Consider the following 20,103-nt stretch of genomic DNA (forward strand, 5'->3'; position numbering starts at 1 on the left):
TGCGCACTCCCAAACGTGCTCCATCCGCCATGCTGCGCACTCCCAAACGTGCTCCATCCGCCATGCTGCGCACTCCCAAACGTGCTCCATCCGCCATGCTGCGCACTCCCAAACGTGGTCCATCCGCCATGCTGCGCACCCCTCATCGTGCTCCCAGCCTCCCCCAGCATCAGCCTCCCCCTCCCAGCCTCCCCCAGCATCAGCCTCCCCCAGCAGCAGCCTCTCTCCTCCCAGCCTCCCCCAGCATCAGCCTCTCTCCTTCCAGCCTCCCCCAGCATCAGCCTCCCCCTCCCAGCCTTCCCCAGGATCAGCCTCTCTCCTCCCAGCCTCTCTCCTCCCAGCCTCCCTCCTCCCAGCCTCCCTCAGCATCAGCCTTCCCCTCCCAGCCTCCCTCAGCATCAGCCTTCCCCGGCATCAGCCTCTCTCCTCCCAGCCTCCCCCAGCATCAGCCTCTCTCCTTCCAGCCTCCCCCAGCATCAGCCTCCCCCTCCCAGCCTTCCCCAGGATCAGCCTCTCTCCTCCCAGCCTCCCCCTCCCAGCCTCCCTCAGCATCAGCCTTCCCCTCCCAGTCTCCCCCAGCATCAGCCTCCCCCTCCCAGCCTTCCCCAAGATCAGCCTCTCTCCTCCCAGCCTCCTCCAGCACGCCGTGCTCCTCTGCCGACACTCACAGATCCGATCGCATACACTCACACACACCCGATCGCATACACTCACACACACCCAATCGCATACACTCACACACACCCGATCGCATACACTCACACACACCCGATCGCATACCCTCACACACACCCGATCGCATACCCTCACACACACCCGATCGCATACACTCACACACACCCGATCGCATACACTCACACACACCCGATCGCATACACTCACACACACCCGATCGCATACACACACACACACTGACGATATCGCACATCCACGCTCACACTCACAACATCCGGAGATACCACATGCTTCTGGCCATGTGATCCTCCGGCAGGTCCTGGAAGGTCACAACAGCACAGTATCGAGGCCGAGAAGCAAGCGATATCTCCGGATGCTGTGAGTATGTGGATGCGATGTGATGTGTGTGTGAGGTGTGTGTGAGGGTGAGTGTGAGCCGGTGTACACTGGTAACTATGATACACATCGGGTAACCAAGGGACCTTAGTTACCCGATGTGTATAATGGTTACCAGCGTTCACGGCCTCCGTCAAGATCCCAGCATCGCAAGGTTATGTCTGCGATATCCCAGGATGTTGTGAGTGTGTGGATGTGATGTGTGAGGTGTGTGTGAGAGTGAGTGTGATCTGATGTGTGTGTGTGTACTCACCTGGGAGTCGGAGCTCCGTGTCAGTTGGGCCAGAGCGAGCGTGCATTGCGTGAGGGGGCGGGGCCTGCAGAGAGTCAGGGCGAGAGGCCAATCCGTGTGGGGGTGGCGGGGCCATGGCGAGCCCAGCGGCCAATCAGCTTTGTGTCACCGTAAGGACCCAATTTTGGAGCATGACAGACAGACAGAATAAGGCAATTATATATATAGATGCTACCACCAGGAGGCACAGGTAGAAAGGATGTAGAGCTCATAGTTGTAATGCGGTGTCTGCCAACTAGATGTCACCAGTATCTAGACGGGGAGGTAACAGAATGGTCGTACAAAGCGAGAGTCAAAGCCGGGAGGTAGAGGAGCTGAAGTCATGTGGAAGCCTAAAGTCGGTAGCCGGGAGGTAACATCAGGTACAGATGGGAAGCAGAACCGTAGTCAGAAGAGCAAGCCGAGGTCAGAAGCCAAAGGGGAACATAAGTACAAAAGGGGGAAAGCGGGACTGAGTGAACCAAACGGAGGGTCAGGAAGCACAGACAAGATGGACGGAGCGGATGACAGGGAGAGGAATTGGGGTAGCGGGATGAGGATCAGAACGAACTCACAAGAAGAGAAGCGCACACTGCACTGCAAAGCAGGAACTATCACTGGTGAAGTTCCGGTGGAAACAGCCCACAGATAAAGCAGGGCGATTAACGGAACGAGGCACCAAACAAGCCCGGCCCACCGGCAAGGACCCGGGGAATACAAACAACTGAGCAATAGACAAAATCCAATGGCTCTGCAAGGAGCAGAGCCAAAGGTGACTCGTGACATAAACAGTGTGGGCCATAAGTATGGCTACACCCTGATAAAATGGAAGTGGTTGCTGATATCACCTTACCGTTTGTGCTTATTAGTACATGGAAAAGGCAAAACATTTGAGGCCGGGTGACACCCATGGCGGCCATCTGCAAAGCCATCATTTTGAATTCAACTTTACTTTTTTTTTTTATCAGGGTGTATCCATACTTATTGCCCACCCTGTACTTCTGTCTTTTTATAGCTATCTCTATCTATTATCTATAGAAAAAAAAAAATGCTACAAAAACGCGACAAATCCGCAATAATTTTGTTACCTGCGTTTTTATATCATTTTTGACAGTCATCCACTGAAATCAATGAGTAAAAAAACGCTGCAAAAAATGCTGAAAGAATTGACGTGCTGCTGATTATTTTCTGCACCAAGTCTGTAAGGAGAAAATACTCAACATGTGCACTACACTTCAGGATTCCCAGACTTTTGCTGGCATTAGGATTCCCTTCAGGTTTTGTGAAAAATCTACACGCAAAAGTGCATCAAAAAAAGAGGCAAAAACACAAGGTGTGCACATGGCCTTATGTTTTCCTCAAGAGTTACTGAATTATGCAAAAAAAAAAAAAAGTAGTACCTGAACAATCCTGTGTGTTTGTGTTTAATAAGAATTACCAGACACTATTTGCGAACTTTTAATTCTTAGCTTGTTAGTGTTGCGATAAAACAGAGGAATTGCAAAATCCCTTACGTGGCTGACAATGCTTGCAAAGATTATGTATGAAGCAATTTCTTAATTTTTTTTTCTGGCTCTTAGGAAGAATAACAAAATAAAGCTATTTCTATTTGGTTAAATCCCACTTCACCAAAGCAGCTTAAGGGTCACGGGTAAAGGCTCTGAGCTCCTTAATCCCCATCAAATATGATTGAAATTCAAGAATGAAAAGATATTATATTGGACAACAAGAGCAGAACTCATTGATTACTCCGCAGTTCTATATTCTTTAGCAGTTTAGGTTAATGCATATGAAAAATAACAGGACAGCGACTTTGGGGACCCCATTAACACTTTCCTTTTTACAAGTAATGCATTGAATCCTACATTTAGGACATAAAGAGGTAATTAGTAAGGGGCCATTGACATTGCTGTATTGCATTAGTTGTGATAATTGTCGTTGGCAGTTAAAGCTAGAAGGCTTATTCAGGCAAAATAATAACTTGCCCTGGGGTGTAGGACTGTAAAAATAAAATAAAAAAATTATATTCTCCCTGCAGCTGCTTGCTTCTGGGGCAGTAACAAGCCATCACTCACTCTAAGGGGTACTTTACAGCGATTGCTAGCGATGACGCATGCGATAGCACCCGCCCCCGTCGCTCGTGCGACATTTGGTGCTTGCTGCCGTAGCGAACATTATCGCTACGGCAGCATCACATGCACATACCTGGTCAGCGACGTCGCTGTGACCACCGAACAATCCCTCCCTCAAGGGGGAAATGCGTTCGGCGTCATAGCGACGACACTGCGGCGTCACTAAGCGGCCGACCAATAGAAGCGGAGGTGGACGCAGTAAGGAGATGTTCGTCGTTCCTGCGGTGTCACACATAGCGATGTGTGATGCCGCAGGAACGACAAACAACATCGTACCTGTGGTAGCAGCGATATTAAGGAAATGAATGACGTGTCAACGTTCACCGTTTTTGGAACGATTTTGCGATCGTTGATCGATCGCTCATTAGTGTTACACGCTGCGATGTCGGTACCGCTGGGGCTCACGACTGGACGTCGTCACTAACGACTTACCCCGACTATATCCGTAGCGATGTCGCAGCGTGTAAAGTACCCCTAAGAGCTGTAATCACTCCCTCTGCACCTCGGCTTTCATCCTGCTGTACACACACACTCTGGATACATGGTTGTCAGTTAACGAGGACCTGTAACTTGCACAAAAAAATAAAGTGAAAATATTTTACAAAAATCCCTGCGCTCCACAGAATCTACTGATCTTTTCATTTTGCATTGCAACACTCCATTCTTATTTGCTGTTTTTGGAGCACATTGTGTGAAATCTCTGCTTGCAATCCAATTTGGCGATTCTTCAGTCTTTTCTGGGGGAGCAGGCACTTTCACCCTTCCCTCCAAGATGAAGTTTGATTGTACTATAATTGAGAGCATCTGCAAAAGAGAGATGAAAGTGCACCCCTCCCATCGGAAAAGATGCACTCAGTTGGTACACAAACAGAAATTTCACATAGTGTACTCTTAAAGCAACTACTATGAATATCTCTGCAATGAAGCAACAAAGTGCAATGAAGTTCCGTGCGCATATTTAGAATCCCTCCGTAACAGTCTAAGCATTTACTAGCATTACATCAATAGATCTTTAGAAAAAGTATCTCTAAAAATCGTTTATGAGATGCTAATGAGGGCTGTGACTAGTCGCAAGAGCTAGTCAGCCCACTTAGCATGCTAGTTTGCCTCTGTGGGCATGATAACCTGCTTTATAATGCCCAGCATCATGGTAACGTGATACAAAGCTGCCCATGCACGCTGCTTCGTACTCGTTAGCATTGAGCTCCTTTGACACCCAGTGTATGCACCCTGCCTTCAAAGATGCTCACTGGCCATGATCGGAGGCCGCCCACATTTCTGGTCGTGCACGCTAATCAGAAGTCGGGTGTATGTGTCCCGGCTTCAGAGAAGAGTAGTGTGCATGACTGGAATTGCGGACAAATTCTGATCATGGGCAGTGAGCATTTTTGAAGCTGGGGTGCATACACCAGGCGTCAAACAAAGGAGAACAATGCTAAAGGGTAGAAAGCCATGCGCATGTGCGGCTTTGCATCATGTTGCCATTACACTGGAGTAGTGGTACATTTTTCTACTGTTCAAAGACACCTGCACAAACATGGCCTTCATGGACGAGTCATCAAAAGAAAACCTCTCTTGCATCCTCACCATAAAATTCAGCATTAGAAGTATGCAAAGGAACATATAAACAAGCCTGATGCATTTTGGAAAAAGTTTGGTGGACCAATGAGGTTAAAATACAACTCTTTGGCCATAATGATGTGGAGAAATAGGGCACAGAATTTCAGGATAGGAATATCCCGCCAGCCATTAAGCATGGGGGAGGATCAATCCTGCTTTTGGGTTGTTTTTCAGCAATTAGTATGGAGATCATATCATAGGTAGACGGAAGAATGGAATGGACATGTCCTATCAACTCTGGAGGGTCATTATGATTAACAGGATGCAAAACTTAGATTGATTTATGTCTTACTACTGATGCACAATAAAAATACTTTGTAAAAATCTAAATTATTTTATGTCACTAGATGTAACCTTTCTTATTTTTTTTTCTATTGACAGAGATGTATAAGGGCTTAGTTTTTGAAGTAGAAGTTGCAGTTTTTACTGGTATCTTTAAATATATATAAAACTTTTAATGCCATCTTTTGTGAGACAAGTATTATTATTATTATTATTATGGTGTTCAATGGGTGGGATAAATAGTATGCTCACTTTATAGTTTGGGTGGCTGTTGATACAAATGTATTATATATATAAAGTTTATTTATATTTAATCACTTTTTTGATCGCTTTTTAGTCTATTTTTACATTGAAAATTATCTATTCTTTCACCGAATGACCAGATTCCAAACGACTTACTGTACATAAGAATAAAATCCGAAAATATAATAGAAATAATATAATGGCCCATGAATACCAGTGTGTACATGGGCATACAGAAAAAAATGTACATAAGAATGTACATAATGAATGTATTTGAAAAGTAGGAAAATAAATTGCATGCAATTTATTTTATTGAATATATATTAAGGTTAATTATAGTAAATACAACATGAAACAAAAGACTTGAGTAAAAAAAAAAAACTAACATCAGACTAGGGGGAAGGATGTGCCCAAATACAAATATGGAAAACATATACGGTATTCAACATCCCAATATATCTATGGCAACAATACATGCAATCAATATTTAATAAAGGCTAGAAAGAAAAAAAAATATTGCTTGTAATATATATAGCAACCAGATTATGAGGATACAAGCATCTGCCATTGTAAATTTACCCTTGCAATCTAGCAGGAGCAGTTCCGGTCGTCGGCTGTCAGACACTGCCGGAGACACAAGCGAGGAGAAAAAAGCAGTTTATTACTACTTTTCTCTTTTGCCTGCTACACACATAGGTGGTCTAAATTGTTGGTGCCCATTGTTAATGAAAGAGAAAACAACAATGCTCACAGAAATAACTTGAAGCTGACAAAAGTAATAATAAATAAAAAAAAAAATCTATGAAAATGAAGAAATTAAAGTCAGACATTGCTTTTCAGCTTCAACAAAATTGAAAAAAAAAAATAAAACTCATGAACTAGGCCTGGACAGAAATGATGGTTCCTTCCTTAACTTAATATTGCACAACGTTTTGAGGCAATCCCTGCAATCAAACGATTCCTGTAACTGTGAGTGAGACTTCTGCACTCTCGACATGTATTTTTTTTGTATGAAGTTCACTTTGGATCAAACAATGACGGATGGTGCGATCTGACACTGATGTTCCTTGAGCTTGAAGTTCACCTTTAATCTCTTTAGAAATTTTTTCTGGGCTCTTTTGTTACCATTCATATTATTCGTCTCTTTGATTTGTCATCAATTTTCCTCCTGCGGCCACGTCCAGGGAGGTTGGCTACAGTCACATGGATCTTAAATTTCTGAATAATATGTGCAACTGTAGTCACATGAACATCAAGCTGCTTGGAGAAGGTCTTATAACCTTTGCCTTCAACATGCTTGTCTATAATTTTCTTTCTAATCTCCTGAGACAACCCTTCACTTCCACTGGTACATGTTGACTGTGGTACACATCATGTCACCAAACAGCACAGTGAGTATCTGTAGCCCTATATACAGGTCCACTGACTGATTACAAGATTATAGACACCTGTGATGCTAATTAGTGGACATACTTGATTTAACATGTCCCTTTTGTCACATTATTTTTCAGGGGTACCATCATTTCTGTCCAGGCTTATTTCATGAGTTTTATTTTATTTTTTTAAATCCTGTGGAAGCATGGTTGAAAAGCAATGTCTGACTTTCATTTGTTAATTTTTGTAGATTTTTTTTTATTTATTATTACTTTTGTGAGATTCAAGTTATTTCTGTGACCATTGTAGGTTATTCTTTCATTAAAGGAGGGGTATCAACAATTTTGGTCATGTGTGTATTTAAAAGACTTAGTAAGTGCTAAGCAGCAAACTGAAAGATCGGCACTTTCGATGCTTCTGTAAGACCTTGGAAGTCACAGGATGTTTGCGAGAATAGCAGGGCTGCTAAATCCTAGGAAATCCAGATCGACTCTGCCATTACAGCCTGGAACAGCATGGAGAGGGTTTCCCCTGTACCTGGGGCACCTCATCAATGAACAATAAAAGAAAAAAATGTCCCCACGAGATCTTTTAGGATACCTTGGGAGACAAATTGCCGTATGTAAAAAAATAAATAAAAAATACATCTTACAAGTGTGTAATATTATTATTATTATTATTATTATTATTATTATTATTATTATTATTAAAAGGGTGGTTCACCCATATTTTTTATTGTGCAGATCGATATTATATTGAGAAACAATGTTTCTCTCAAATACCTTGTGTTGGCAATAGTGCCTGTGAGAGGCGCTATTGCAGACCGCTGATCCCTCTACAGTGACGTCTCCGTCAAGTGCTGCACACGTCACATCCGTGCAGCCGGCTGCATTCTGAGCTCATCTGCTCCCTCCTCCCTCCTCCATCACAGCACAGCGCATCACGTCTCTTGCTTGCAGCATTCTGCTAGGAGGGAGGAGGGAGAGGGAGGGGGGAGGAGGGAGCAGATGGGCTGTGATAGCGATGAAACAACGCTGACAGCTCAGTGTGAGGTAGAATGCAGCCGGCTGCACGGATGTGACGTGTGCAGCATTTGACGGGTACGTCACTGGAGCGGGAACAGCGGTCTGCAATAGTGCCTCTCACAGGCACTATTGCCAACACAAGGTATTTGAGAGAAACATTGTTTCTCAATATAATATCGAGCTAGACAATAAAAAATATGGGTGAACCACCCCTTTAATATTAAGAAAACCTATAAGAAAGGTATCCACACAACCATAATAACCTGGCAAATTAATTCAATAAGTTATTAGGAATGGAACAAGAATAGTAAGATATATAAACAAACAAATTCATTTTTTGCATTTATTTGCATTGTAAGAGAAAAATTATATAAATTACACAGTAATTACACACTGTAAAGAAGTGTTAAATAAATTATGCAATTTGTCTAATAAATTAAAGCATTGTACAGCCACATCCACTGAAAAAAAGATGGCTGCTGAACACAGGAACATTTTGAATGCACTGTTTTTATTGGCTGCAGAAAAAGAGGTGCAAAAACCCTGAGTGTGAACATAGTTAGATTTATTGTAGTCAGTCTAGTGTTTTCTACTGTCTGTGTGTGTCTCTTCTCTACCATATCTCTTTCTTTCTTTTTTCCTCTGGTTCTATAGGGTTTATCAATCTCAATAACTACTACTAAAAGCTATTCAGCTTGTCATTACCCAGAGAGGAAGGGACAGTATTTACAATCATGGCGAAAAGTGTTGGCACCCTAGAAATTGTTGAAGAAAATGGTATTTCTCCCAGAAAATTACTGCAATTACGCATGTTCTGTCATACACATGTTTATTTCCTTTGTGTGTCCTGGAATATAAAAAAAAAAACTGGAAAAAAGCATTGGGAAAAAATTGTCGGCACCCTCGACTTAATATTTGGTTGCACACTCATTGGTATAAATAACTGCAATCAATCGTTTCTAACACCTCTCAATTGGAATTTTGGACCACTCTTCTTTTGCAAACTGCTCCAGGTCTGTCATATTTGAAAATTGCCTTCTCCCAACAGAAATTTTAAGATCTCTCCATCTTAAACTGATCCTTAAAGCACCCTGAGCTGCAGGACAGCTTGATTTTCTTTGGAACTTGATTGAGACTGCTTATCCACCATCCGGACTATCCTGCGTTGCAACTTTTCATACACTTTTCTCTGCCGCCCATGTCCAGAGAGATTAGTTACAGTGCCATAGGTTGCAATCTCCTTGATTATGTTTCACACCCTGGACAAAGGAACATCAAGATCTCTGGAGAAGGACTTGTAACTTTTAGATTGTTGATAATTTCAAGACTTTTGGTTCCTAAGTCCTCAGACAATTCTCTTCCCTTTCTGTTCTCCATGCTTAGTGTGGCGCACACAGACACACAATGAAAAGTTTCAGTCAACCTCTGTGCTTTTATCAACCTCTTCCCTGTTTATCTATTTTCAGGTGTGATTTTCATATTGCCCACACCTGTTACTTGCCACAGGTGAGTTTGAACGAGCATCACATGCTTGAAATAAAGTTATTTAGCCACAATTTTGGAAAAGTGACAACAATTTTGTCTAGACCATCTCCAATTAGATTTTTTTTTTCTGTTTTTTTTTTGTTGTTAAAATACACACAAAAGGAAATAAACATATGTAACTGCATTAATATTCTGGGCGAAATACTTAATTTTCTGGAACTATTTTAGAACGCTCGCCACAAGAGATGTTAAGGTGGCGAGCAGGAGTGGACCCATTGGATCACAGGGGGGATCCGGGCTCACACCCAACCCAGGTGCTACTCCCAGGGCAAAGACCGGGTATGTGGTAGCTGACCCCCAGGACAAGACCAGACATGGGCACAAACAGGCAGAGTCTCTAGTGCAGCAGCGACCACCGGGACAGCTGAGGCAGATGGCACGGCCAGGAAGGCCTGACAGCGTCACTAGTGTAGCAGGTGCAGTCGGGATGGCTGAGGCAGATAGTATGGCCAAAATGGATGGACAGAGCTACTAGTATACCAGGGACCACTGAGACAGCTGAGGCAGATGGTATGGCCAGGAAGGACGGACAGAGTCTCTAGTGTAGCAGGTGCAGCAGGTATGGCTGAGGCTAATAGTATGGCCAAAATGGATGGATATAGCCACTAGTATAGCAGGGACCACCAGGGCAGCTGAGGCAGATATCATGGCCAGGGTGGATGGACACAGGGGTACCGTCGGGGCCGGGAAACAGGCAAAAAAGAACACTGTACACTGACACGGGGATGCACAGCGAACAAGGGGACCTGACAACTAGCTGTCTAGGGAACAAACTAACTAACCATGTTGATCATATCCCTCCCCCCGTGGGAAAATGCCTTTAAGTACCCAGTGACTCTCAGCGATAGGCTGAGAGGCACTTCCAGGAAATGATGCACTGGCTCTTTAAGAGAAGGGCAGCAGTGCGTGAGCATGCACGCCCTAGGAGCACTCCCAGAGGACCTGTGTGGCATGCACAAGCCCCTGGAGGAAAAAGCAAAGAACACACAAGTGGAGGACCACGGGAAAGGCAGGCCGCATGGTGCTGATGGCTGCGGCAGTGAGTGAATCGGTGTCCCTGCAGGGAAGGAGGAGAGCAGTGCAGGAACGCCAATGCTACATATTTCAAAAGGTGCCGACACTTTCGGACATGACTGTATATATTTAAATGTTTTAGAGGGAGCTATAGCCACACTGACTTACTGTACATACTACTGTCCCAATAGCTTTAATTTATTACACTCTATATTTTTCATGTATTATCATCTTGGTTGGCTTTTTAAGGTGATTAATAAAAGTTATGTTTTATATATTTTAGAGACCCCTATTTAAATATACAAAATATAGCTACAAGGAAAAAAATAACCTTATTCCTGCCAGGAGCCATCGTTATACTGTAATGCCCGGAGTGACTACAGTCTCCACTCAGTACACACTGAGCAGTGGCTGCATGCACACCTCAGCACTTTGATTGACAGCTTGCTGCGCAGAGATGCATTGCAGAGTGAGTGGTCTATCAAAGTGAAGGGGGTGGTTACAGCCACTGCTCACAATGCCAGGAGTCAAGACTGCGGCTCCACTATATGCTCCTCTGCAAGGTTTCTACAGAGCTGCCTTAGTCCTTTCTTTGAAAACTTTCAGGAGCGTTATCTGCATAAAAGGGTCAGGTTATTGAAACAACATGGTTTTGGGTAAATTAATGTTTTTTTATTATTCAGGTTTTTTCCACTATCCAAAAATGTGAGAAATCAGCGTTAATTAAGCCATACTAAAATGACTTTAGTTAGCCCCTTTGAATACTACAAAAAATAGTTAATTTACGCCCACACACTTATTATCTGCATATTTGCATTCAGTACCAACATTTAGTAAGAACAGTCGCTTTCTTTTTATATCTAAACCCCACTGGTTTTCACAGAATAGCGAGGTGAATGTGTAGGAAACGTAGTAAAGCTATAGAATTGTAACACTGGAAACTGAGTTAATTTCCAGGGCAAAGTGATGAGTAATGACAACCCTGCGGTTCCATATTTTTAGTAATGGTCAAATTCACAATGTTCTTTTTGGCAATAATACAGAAAAGGGATTTTATTTTAACCCTCTTTTGATAGGAGTTTTTATTGAAAAGGAGGACGTAACGACCACCTTTTTGGGCATGTGGCTATTAAAGACATGACAGGCTTTGCATATCTTTTATATCACTTAAATAAATTTAATTTAGGCTTAAAACAATGAGTTTGCCGAAAAATTTAGCACTATTTGGCTATAGAAATAATATGAGAATATCCCTTTTATAGGGAGCCTGTCACCAGGTTTGTCCCTTATGAGCTGCGGCCACCACCAGTGATCACTTATATACAGCATTCCAGAATACTATACACACACGTGGTCAAAATTGTTGGTACCCCTCATTTAATGAAAGAAAATCCCACAATGGTCACAGAAATAACTTGAATCTGACAAAAGCAATAATAAATAAAAATCTATGAAAATGAACAAATGAAAGTCAGACATTGCTTTGCAACCATGCTTCCACAGAATTTAAAAAAAAATAAAACTCATGAAAGAGGCCTGGACAGAAATGATGGTACCCCTGAAAATAATGCGACAAAAGGGACATGTTGAATCAAGGTGTGTCCACTAATTAGCATCACAGATGTCTACAATCTTGTAATCAGTCAGTGGGCCTGTATATAGGGCTACAAATACTCACTGTGCTGTTTGGTGACATGGTGTGTGCCACACTCAACATGGACCAGAGGAAGCAAAGGAAAGAGTTGTCTGAGGAAATTAGAAAGAAAATTATAGACAAGCATGTTAAAAGTAAAGGTTATAAGACCATCTCCAAGCAGCTTGATGTTGCTGTGTCTACAGTTGCACATATTCACAAATTTAAGATTCATGGGACTGTAGCCAACTTCCCAGGACGTGGCCGCAGGAGGAAAATTGATGGCAGATCAAAGAGACGGATAATACGAATGGTAACAAAAGAGCCCAGAGATTAAATGTGAACTTCAAGCTCAAAGAACATCAGTGTCAGATCGCACCATCCGTTGTTGTTTGAGCCAAAGTGGACTTCATGAGAGACGACCAAGGAGGACACCATTGTTGAAAAAAATATCATAAAAAAAACAAAACTGGAATTTACCAAACTACATATTGACAAGCTACAAAGCTTCTGGGAGAATATCCTATGGACAGATGAGATAAAAATGAAACTTTTTGCAAGGCACATCAGCTCTATGTTCACAGACAGAAAAAAAGAACCATATTAAGAAAACAACACTGTCCCTACTGTAAAACATGGAGGAGGCTCTTTTATGTTCTGAGGCTGCTTTGCTGCATCTGGCACCGGGTGTCTTGAATCTGTGCAGGGTACAATGAAATCTCAATACTATCAAGGGATTCTAGAGAGAAAAGTGCTGCCCAGTGTCAGAAAACTTGGTCTCAGTCGCAGATCATGGATATTGCAACAGTATAATCACCCAAAACATGCAGCTAAAAAAACCCAAGAATGGCTAAGAGGAAAACATTGGACTATTTTGAAGTGGCCTTCTATGAACCCTGAACTTCTATTGAGAATCTTTGGAAAGAGCTGAAACATGCCGTCTGGAAAAGGCAACCTTCAAACACCAGACAACTGGAGCAGTTTGCTCAAGGAGTGGGCCAAAATACCTGTCGAGAGGAGCAGAAGTCTCATTGACAGTTACAGGAATTGTTTGATTGCCTGAAAAGGTTGTGTAACCAAATATTAAGTTGCGTGACCATCATTTCTGTCCAGGCCTATTTCATAACTTTTATTTTTTTAAAAATTCTGTGGAAGCATGGTTGAAAAGTAATGTTTGACTTTCATTTGTTCATTTACATAGATTTTTTTATTTATTATTACTTCAAGTTAGTTCTGTGACCATTGTGGGTTTCTTACTGTAAACAAAGGGTACTAACAATTTTGACCACGTGTGTATAAGTGTATCGCCGGCGTCTCTGCAGAGATGCCATCTTACTCACTGCACCGGCCGGGTCGCGTCCTCCCCCACACTCCACCACTGCCCATCCACATGTGCTGCTGCCTCCTCCCCTACCAGGAGTACACCTAAGATGCGCACGCACACCGGCCCTCCTCTTAATGGGCTGGCGTGCTATGTCCAGGAAATACCTCTCAGCCTATTCCTGAGAGCCACAGAGCATTTAAGGCATCCTCCCATTAGGGGAGGTGCCTGCGCACCACTTCTAGTTAATCAGTCAGTCTCCAATCTGCTACCTAGCTAGTTGTCAGGTCCTGAGCTCCTGACAAGTTATCCCTGTGTCCGTCTCAGTACCTGTCTTCCCATACCTGTCTATCCCTGCAGCACCTACCATTCCTGTCCGTACTCATCTGTCCAGCCTGCCTCTATCACCCCACCTGTATCCGGCTATTCCTGCATCCATCACCTGCTCTGTGTGTCAGCTGCCTCAGTCCTGGTCACTGCCCTGGGAGTGGTACCTGGCGTCCGCCTTGTGGTGGGTGCTTAGTTAAGCCCCTCTTACTAAAGGGTAAGCCCGGGCCCCTCCTGTGGTCCAGTGGGTCCACTAATCCCGCTCGCTGCCACTACATCGGCCGTGACCGTTACAAGAAGTGCCCAGCCCGATATGTAGAACATAAAAAACAGCTTTTATTATACTCACCTGAGTCGCAGTCGGATTCAATATGCATCACTGGTCTCAGTCCAGCGCCTCCTCTCTTCCTTCCATTGCTATCCTCCTTCCCTGCTCCGTGTGGATAACACATCCTACATCGTGCATACGTGCACCTTTGAAGCAGGATGGACACTTCCCGGCTTCATTAGGTGGACTACGAATGACCGAGTGTTCAAAAGACGGCTTACATACATGTCTTATGAATTTTTTGTCATGCCTTAAATGCCTAAAGAAGGCCCTAATTAGCATAGGGAAAGTGAAATGTATAAATTGTTCTTTTAAACATTCATATTAGTGAATAACATTATACAGAGCTGTTTAGGCAGGGAATGTGGGCATACAGGTATGAATGCGGCGTTGGGATGGAGGGCAGAGGGGACCTGACAGGCTCCCTTCAAATAAATACGTTTTTAAAAAAACATAACGTTTTTAAGAGTTTTCTCAGGGGGTTGTTGTTCACCACAATTGGACTCTTGGTTTTCATTTACAGAGCACAATCCTGAGCTATGGAAACCATAAAGACTTAAAGCATAAGCGTCGTTTTTATTTTTACTTCATAAATCTATAGTACACATGAAAATAAGCAACTTTGTAATATATCTTATCAGACACATCTGCTTCTTTCTCTGCCAGAACTGATCAGTCATTATCAAAATTCTCAATTCTGAGGTAAAATCTGTAATCAGTGAAGACTTTTCCATTACTGAGGCAGGAGATGGAAGTTGCTATGGATACAGTTCTATGAAGACCAAAGGAGGGAGAAGCTAGAGGCAGAGGGAGGAGCTAGAGACAGAGGGTGGAGCTAGAGGCAGAGGGTGGAGCTAGAGGCAGAGGGAGGAGCTAGAGGCAGAGCGAGGAGAGGCAGAGGGTGGAGCTAGAGGCAGAGGGTGGAGCTAGAGGCAGAGGGAGGAGCTAGAGGCAGAGGGAGGAGCTAGAGGCAAAGCGAGGAGCTAGAGGCAGAGCAAGGAGCTAGAGGCACAGGGAGGAGCTAGAGGCACAGGGAGGAGCTAGAGGCAGAGGGAGGAGCTAGAGGCAGAGGGAGGAGCTAGAGGCAGAGGTTGGAGCCAGAGGCAGAGGGAGGAGCTAGAGGCAGAGGGTGGGGCTAGAGGCAGAGGGTGGGGCTAGAGGCAGAGGGTGGAGCTAGAGACACAGGGGGGAGCTAGAGGCAGAAAGTGGAGCTAGAGGCAGAGCCCCTCCCTCTTCTATGTAGCTAGGAAATGGCAGATACTGATGAGATTCTCGCTCAGTAATGGGAAAGTCTTCATTGGCCACAGATTTTACCTCAGAATTTAAGCTGGGTTCACACATAGCGACAGCGACAACGACGTCGCTGTTACGTCACCATTTTCTGTGACGTAACAGCGACCTTGTAAGTCGCTGTTATGATCGCTGCTTAGCTGTCAAACACAGCAGAAGCAGCAGCGATTAATTTATGAAGTAAAAATTAAAACGATGGTTAAATTATCTCAAACTAATGGACTTTTACTTCTAACCTATTTTTTTTTATAATAATATTACAGGGTAAAAATAACAGGGACATTCCTAAGACATTTCCAAAAATCCCCTGCCATGTACCAGACCTGTGAGTTGTGGGGACATGGATTGGCTTCAGGCCATCAAATCAGACCATCAGTTTCAGCGATTATAATGCCAAAATGGCACCACCCCCCCTGCCCACCCTCAGTGTCCAGGCTCGCCCCCTGCCCACCCTCACTGTCCAGCCTCGCCCCCTGCACACTCATTCCCTGTCAGTATTCTGCCCCAGCACCTGACCTGTTATCAGTCTAGCATTGGAAATAACAGCCCGACACACATATCGGGCTCTGCGACCCCCCACCCCCCCCCACACACACACACACACGGCGCTCTGTACCGACCCCCCCCCACCATCGTTCTGTACCGACCCCTACCCCCATAGGGAACACATGTAGGCTACATTCACATGACCGTTCCGTTTTTGCGATCCGCAAAAAAACGGTCCGTTTTTTTCAAAGATGCATCCGTGTCATCAGTGTGCCTTCCGTTTTTTTTGCGTACCGCAAAAAACGGAAGCAGCAAGAAAGATAAATAGATGAGTAGATATAGAGATGGATAGATAGATATAGAGACAGAGAAATAGACGGATAGATAGATAGATGAGAAGGACCTATATAATGTCCCACCTCCCTGCATATTCTAAGCTGGCACCCTTTAGTAACTTTCATGTGGCACTAAAGGGTGCTTAGCCTTGTATTTAGCCACAAAATATCGTGGGGTCCCCCCTATCTTTTGTAGCCAGCTAGGGTAAAGCAGACGGCTGCAGCCTAAAAACCACAGCTGGCAGCTTCACCTTGGCTGGTAATCCAAAACAGAGGGCACCTCACGCTGTTATTTTAAATTATATAAATGATTTAAAACAAAAAACGTGGGGTCCCCCCAAATTGGATCACCAGCCAAGGTAAAGCGGACAGCTGTGGTCTGGTATTCTCAGACTAGGGAGGTCCACTGTTATTGGACTCTCCCCAGCCTAAAAATAGCAGGCTACAGCCGCCCCAGAAGTGGCGCATCCATTAGATGTGCCAATCCTGGCGCTTCGCCCCAACTCATCCCATTGCCTTGGTGCGGTGGCAAACGGGGTAATATACGGGGTTTATGCCAGATGTGTAATGTCACCTGGCATCAAGCCCAGCAGTTGTTGATGTCACGCGTCTATCAGATACCCGACATCACCAACCCAGTCAGTAATAAAAAAAAAAAATAGACAACAAAAAAAGTTTTATTTGAAAAAACATTCCCCAAAACATTCCCTCTTTCATCAATTTATTGAAAAGAACAATAAAATCAGAATCCGGCGTAATCCAATAAGGGGGTCCCACGACATCCATACCATAGTCAATGTCTCAGTCAATGAAGAACAGAATGTTCCCCATTGTCTGGGAGACCAGTGCAGTGACCTGAGCAAACATCAATAGGTCAGCCCAGGTCACTGCAGCGGATGATGAGCGCTGCTGGCAGGAGGTTAGATGAGATCATTACCTGCTGTGACAATCTCCTCCTCTGCCAACGTCACCGCTGTCACTGACTTCTATGCCCACCGCGTTCTCAGCAGTATCGCGAGAGCCCGTGACGTCACCGCTAGTGACAGTCTCGGGCCGCCAGCTAGACGTGACGTGAGAATGCGGCGGGCATAGAAGGCAGTGACAGCGCTGACGTTGGCAGAGGAGGAGATCGTCACAGCAGGTAATGATCTCATCTAACCTCCTGCCAGCAGCGCTCATCATCCCCGCGGCTGCACGCACTGTGAGAAGCTGCTGATACAATGCAGTGCGAGCAGCCGCAGGGCTGGCAGGGAGCGGGACACAGAGTGCACGGGCACTCCTGCTATCCTAAGCACTGTAAGCAGGGGGCCCGGTGCTGGCGATGACACCGTGGGTGGGGAGAGTACCGGGAGCGGGGGAATGTGTGGGAGGGTGCAGGGAGGGGGGCGGAGACTCCACGCACTGTACAGCTCAGCAGGGCGGCAACATGCTGTTCCAGAATTGCACGTCAACATGGTCCTGCCCATGTTGACATGAAATGACCGGAAGCAGCAAAATCGCGGCAGGAGCGGTCACATGACCACTCTGAGCCAGGGGAGAGGGGCTGACAGCAGGGCCGGTAAGTGCTCACTATCTACTTACCTGCCCCAATGTAGCCCAATAGGGAAATAATAAAAAAAAGTCAAAATAAGCCGGATAAGCCCTTTAAATGTTCACAATAACAGTAATTTTGACCAGAGTTGCCCAAACTTTTACATGCCACTGTATGCACATGCACAATTGTGCTACCATGTTGAGACAGAGAATAATTCTGAACCATTGCATGATGAGGAAAAATGACCCTAAAATAGTGGAGCTTTTAACACTAGAAGTCCCAGGAATTTCGAGCTCCATAGGGTTTCAATGGTAGAAATGTTAAGGTAAGTAATGGGTAAGTATAGGTTCCTAATTACACAAGAAATCAGTAATGTTATGGCGTCCGTAGATTACCTGCATGCCTCGCATCTTCTGAAAGCGGGCGACCGTATCGCTCAGTGTATAGACCCGCACGTGCCCCATGTGAAGTTTACCGGATGGATAAGGGAACATTGATAACACATAGTACTTAGGCTTTGAATTCTGTAGAATAAAAAAATATATCTAAATTGAACATTTCTTGGTATAAAAACACATGTGGGATATTACACCCACCATTCTTTTATTGCTTCTTCCACATTTGTGTAGAATGAAACCTCTTTTGATTTCCAGGGCTACTTGTAATCATGCAACAAAAGGATTGGATTCCAAGAAAATAATACTTTCATTCTTGTCGTCCCTGGGCATGCAAATGCACTTTCTAATTATATTTTATGCTGATCATTATGTAAATACAGGGACGTAATTAAAAAAAATACAATTTAATTGTTGTAAATTCTTCCAAAACCGTCATCAAGAGACAACTGCAATTTTATGAGTTTAGGAAATGCCTCATGGTTACTAAAAGGACATTTCCATCCTGCCCATGTGGTGAAAAATGGGCCGAGCATCAGTCTCAAGGCTGGGGCCATGATGTGCGCTGCCGTCATTTGGGAGACAGAAATCCCATTAACTTATAGGGAATTCTGACTACTCCATCTACTGCAGTGCTACAGATAAATGCAGGTTTTATTGGGGGCACCTGCACTTACTGTAAATTTATGGAATATACTGTGGAAATGTATAAAATGGGGATAACACCTTAAGGAATACGGCAGAACAAATCTTACACTAGCATGGAAATATAATAGAATGATAGAGTGATACAGGTGTATATACAGTATATACTCACATCCAATTCATTCATTTTGGTAAAATTGTCTTTAATCTTGTGATGCCAATTTTTTTCCACTTTTTTCCTCGTTTCCAAGCTATATACTTTCTTCCATTGTCCAGTCTCACTGTAAATAGCCCTTGTGATTGCAGGACTTAAAGCCCAATGCCAGTTTTTGGGCAGTGCATTCAGCCTTCCTTTCACACACCGGTTACAAAATCCAAGTCCCATCGTCGCAGCAGGACCCATTCTTCAAACAGAGAAATGCCTACAAAATATTAAACAGCCGTCATACAATAGGACACAACAAATAGAAGCAGCAGTGCGAGACACAAATCACATTTTATTGAACCATTAAAAGGGAATCTGTCACCAGGTTTTTGCTCTCTCATCTGATAGTACCATAATGTAGAGACAGAGAGCCTGATTCCAGTGATGTGTCACTTACTGAGCTGTTTGCTGTCCTTTTAATAAAATCAATGTTTTTTCTGCTGCAGATCTAGCAATTATACAGAACTCATGTATATGCTGGACTACCTGGCAGCAGGGAAAGTAGTCCTGTAATGATAATCTACTGCTGATTACACAGTGATTTTATCAAAACTAGATTAAGCAGCTCAGTAAGTGACACATCGCTGGAATCAGGATCTCTGCCCCTATGTTATGTTGCTCTCAGATTAGGTGGCAAAAACATGGTGACAGATTCCCTTTAATGAACGCCATTCCAAACTACAATCAGGCCTGCAAAAAAATATAAGCCCTCACATGGCTATGTCTACAGGACAATAAAAAAATCATAGCGCTTGGAAGAAGGGAAGAAAACAATACAGCAGAAAATCATCACAGCTTTATCTGTGTTGGTATCACTATAGGGGGACCCTACACCATTTTTTAAAATTTATTTATTTTACCCTCCACTATAAACACGCAGACAGCGCCTGTTATTCTAACCAATCACAGGCACTGTTAGAGAGTGTGGGGGCGTGGTCTACCGGCAGCCAATTAGAGCTGGTGATGGGAGGGGAAAGCAGTGAATATGTATGAGGACTGATGAGCGGGTCCTGGAAGTAGCGTAACA

General features: G+C 44.0%; 1 protein-coding gene across 2 annotated transcripts in view; it reads right to left on the reverse strand.

Moving 5' to 3' along the window:
• The window catches only part of LARS2 (leucyl-tRNA synthetase 2, mitochondrial), a 315,249-nt gene that overhangs the window by 284,913 nt on the left and 10,233 nt on the right, over positions 1-20,103 (reverse strand). For both annotated transcript variants that reach the window (XM_075316613.1, XM_075316614.1), the window contains exons 2-3: positions 19,044-19,293; positions 18,227-18,355 (exon numbers count right to left, since the gene is read on the reverse strand). In XM_075316613.1, the coding sequence (XP_075172728.1) occupies positions 18,227-18,355; positions 19,044-19,274 (360 nt within the window). In that variant the 5' untranslated portion in view covers positions 19,275-19,293. The remainder of the gene's footprint in view (positions 1-18,226; positions 18,356-19,043; positions 19,294-20,103) is intronic.

Source organism: Anomaloglossus baeobatrachus, chromosome 6, assembly GCF_048569485.1.
Source record: "Anomaloglossus baeobatrachus isolate aAnoBae1 chromosome 6, aAnoBae1.hap1, whole genome shotgun sequence".
Lineage (NCBI taxonomy): Eukaryota > Metazoa > Chordata > Amphibia > Anura > Aromobatidae > Anomaloglossus > Anomaloglossus baeobatrachus.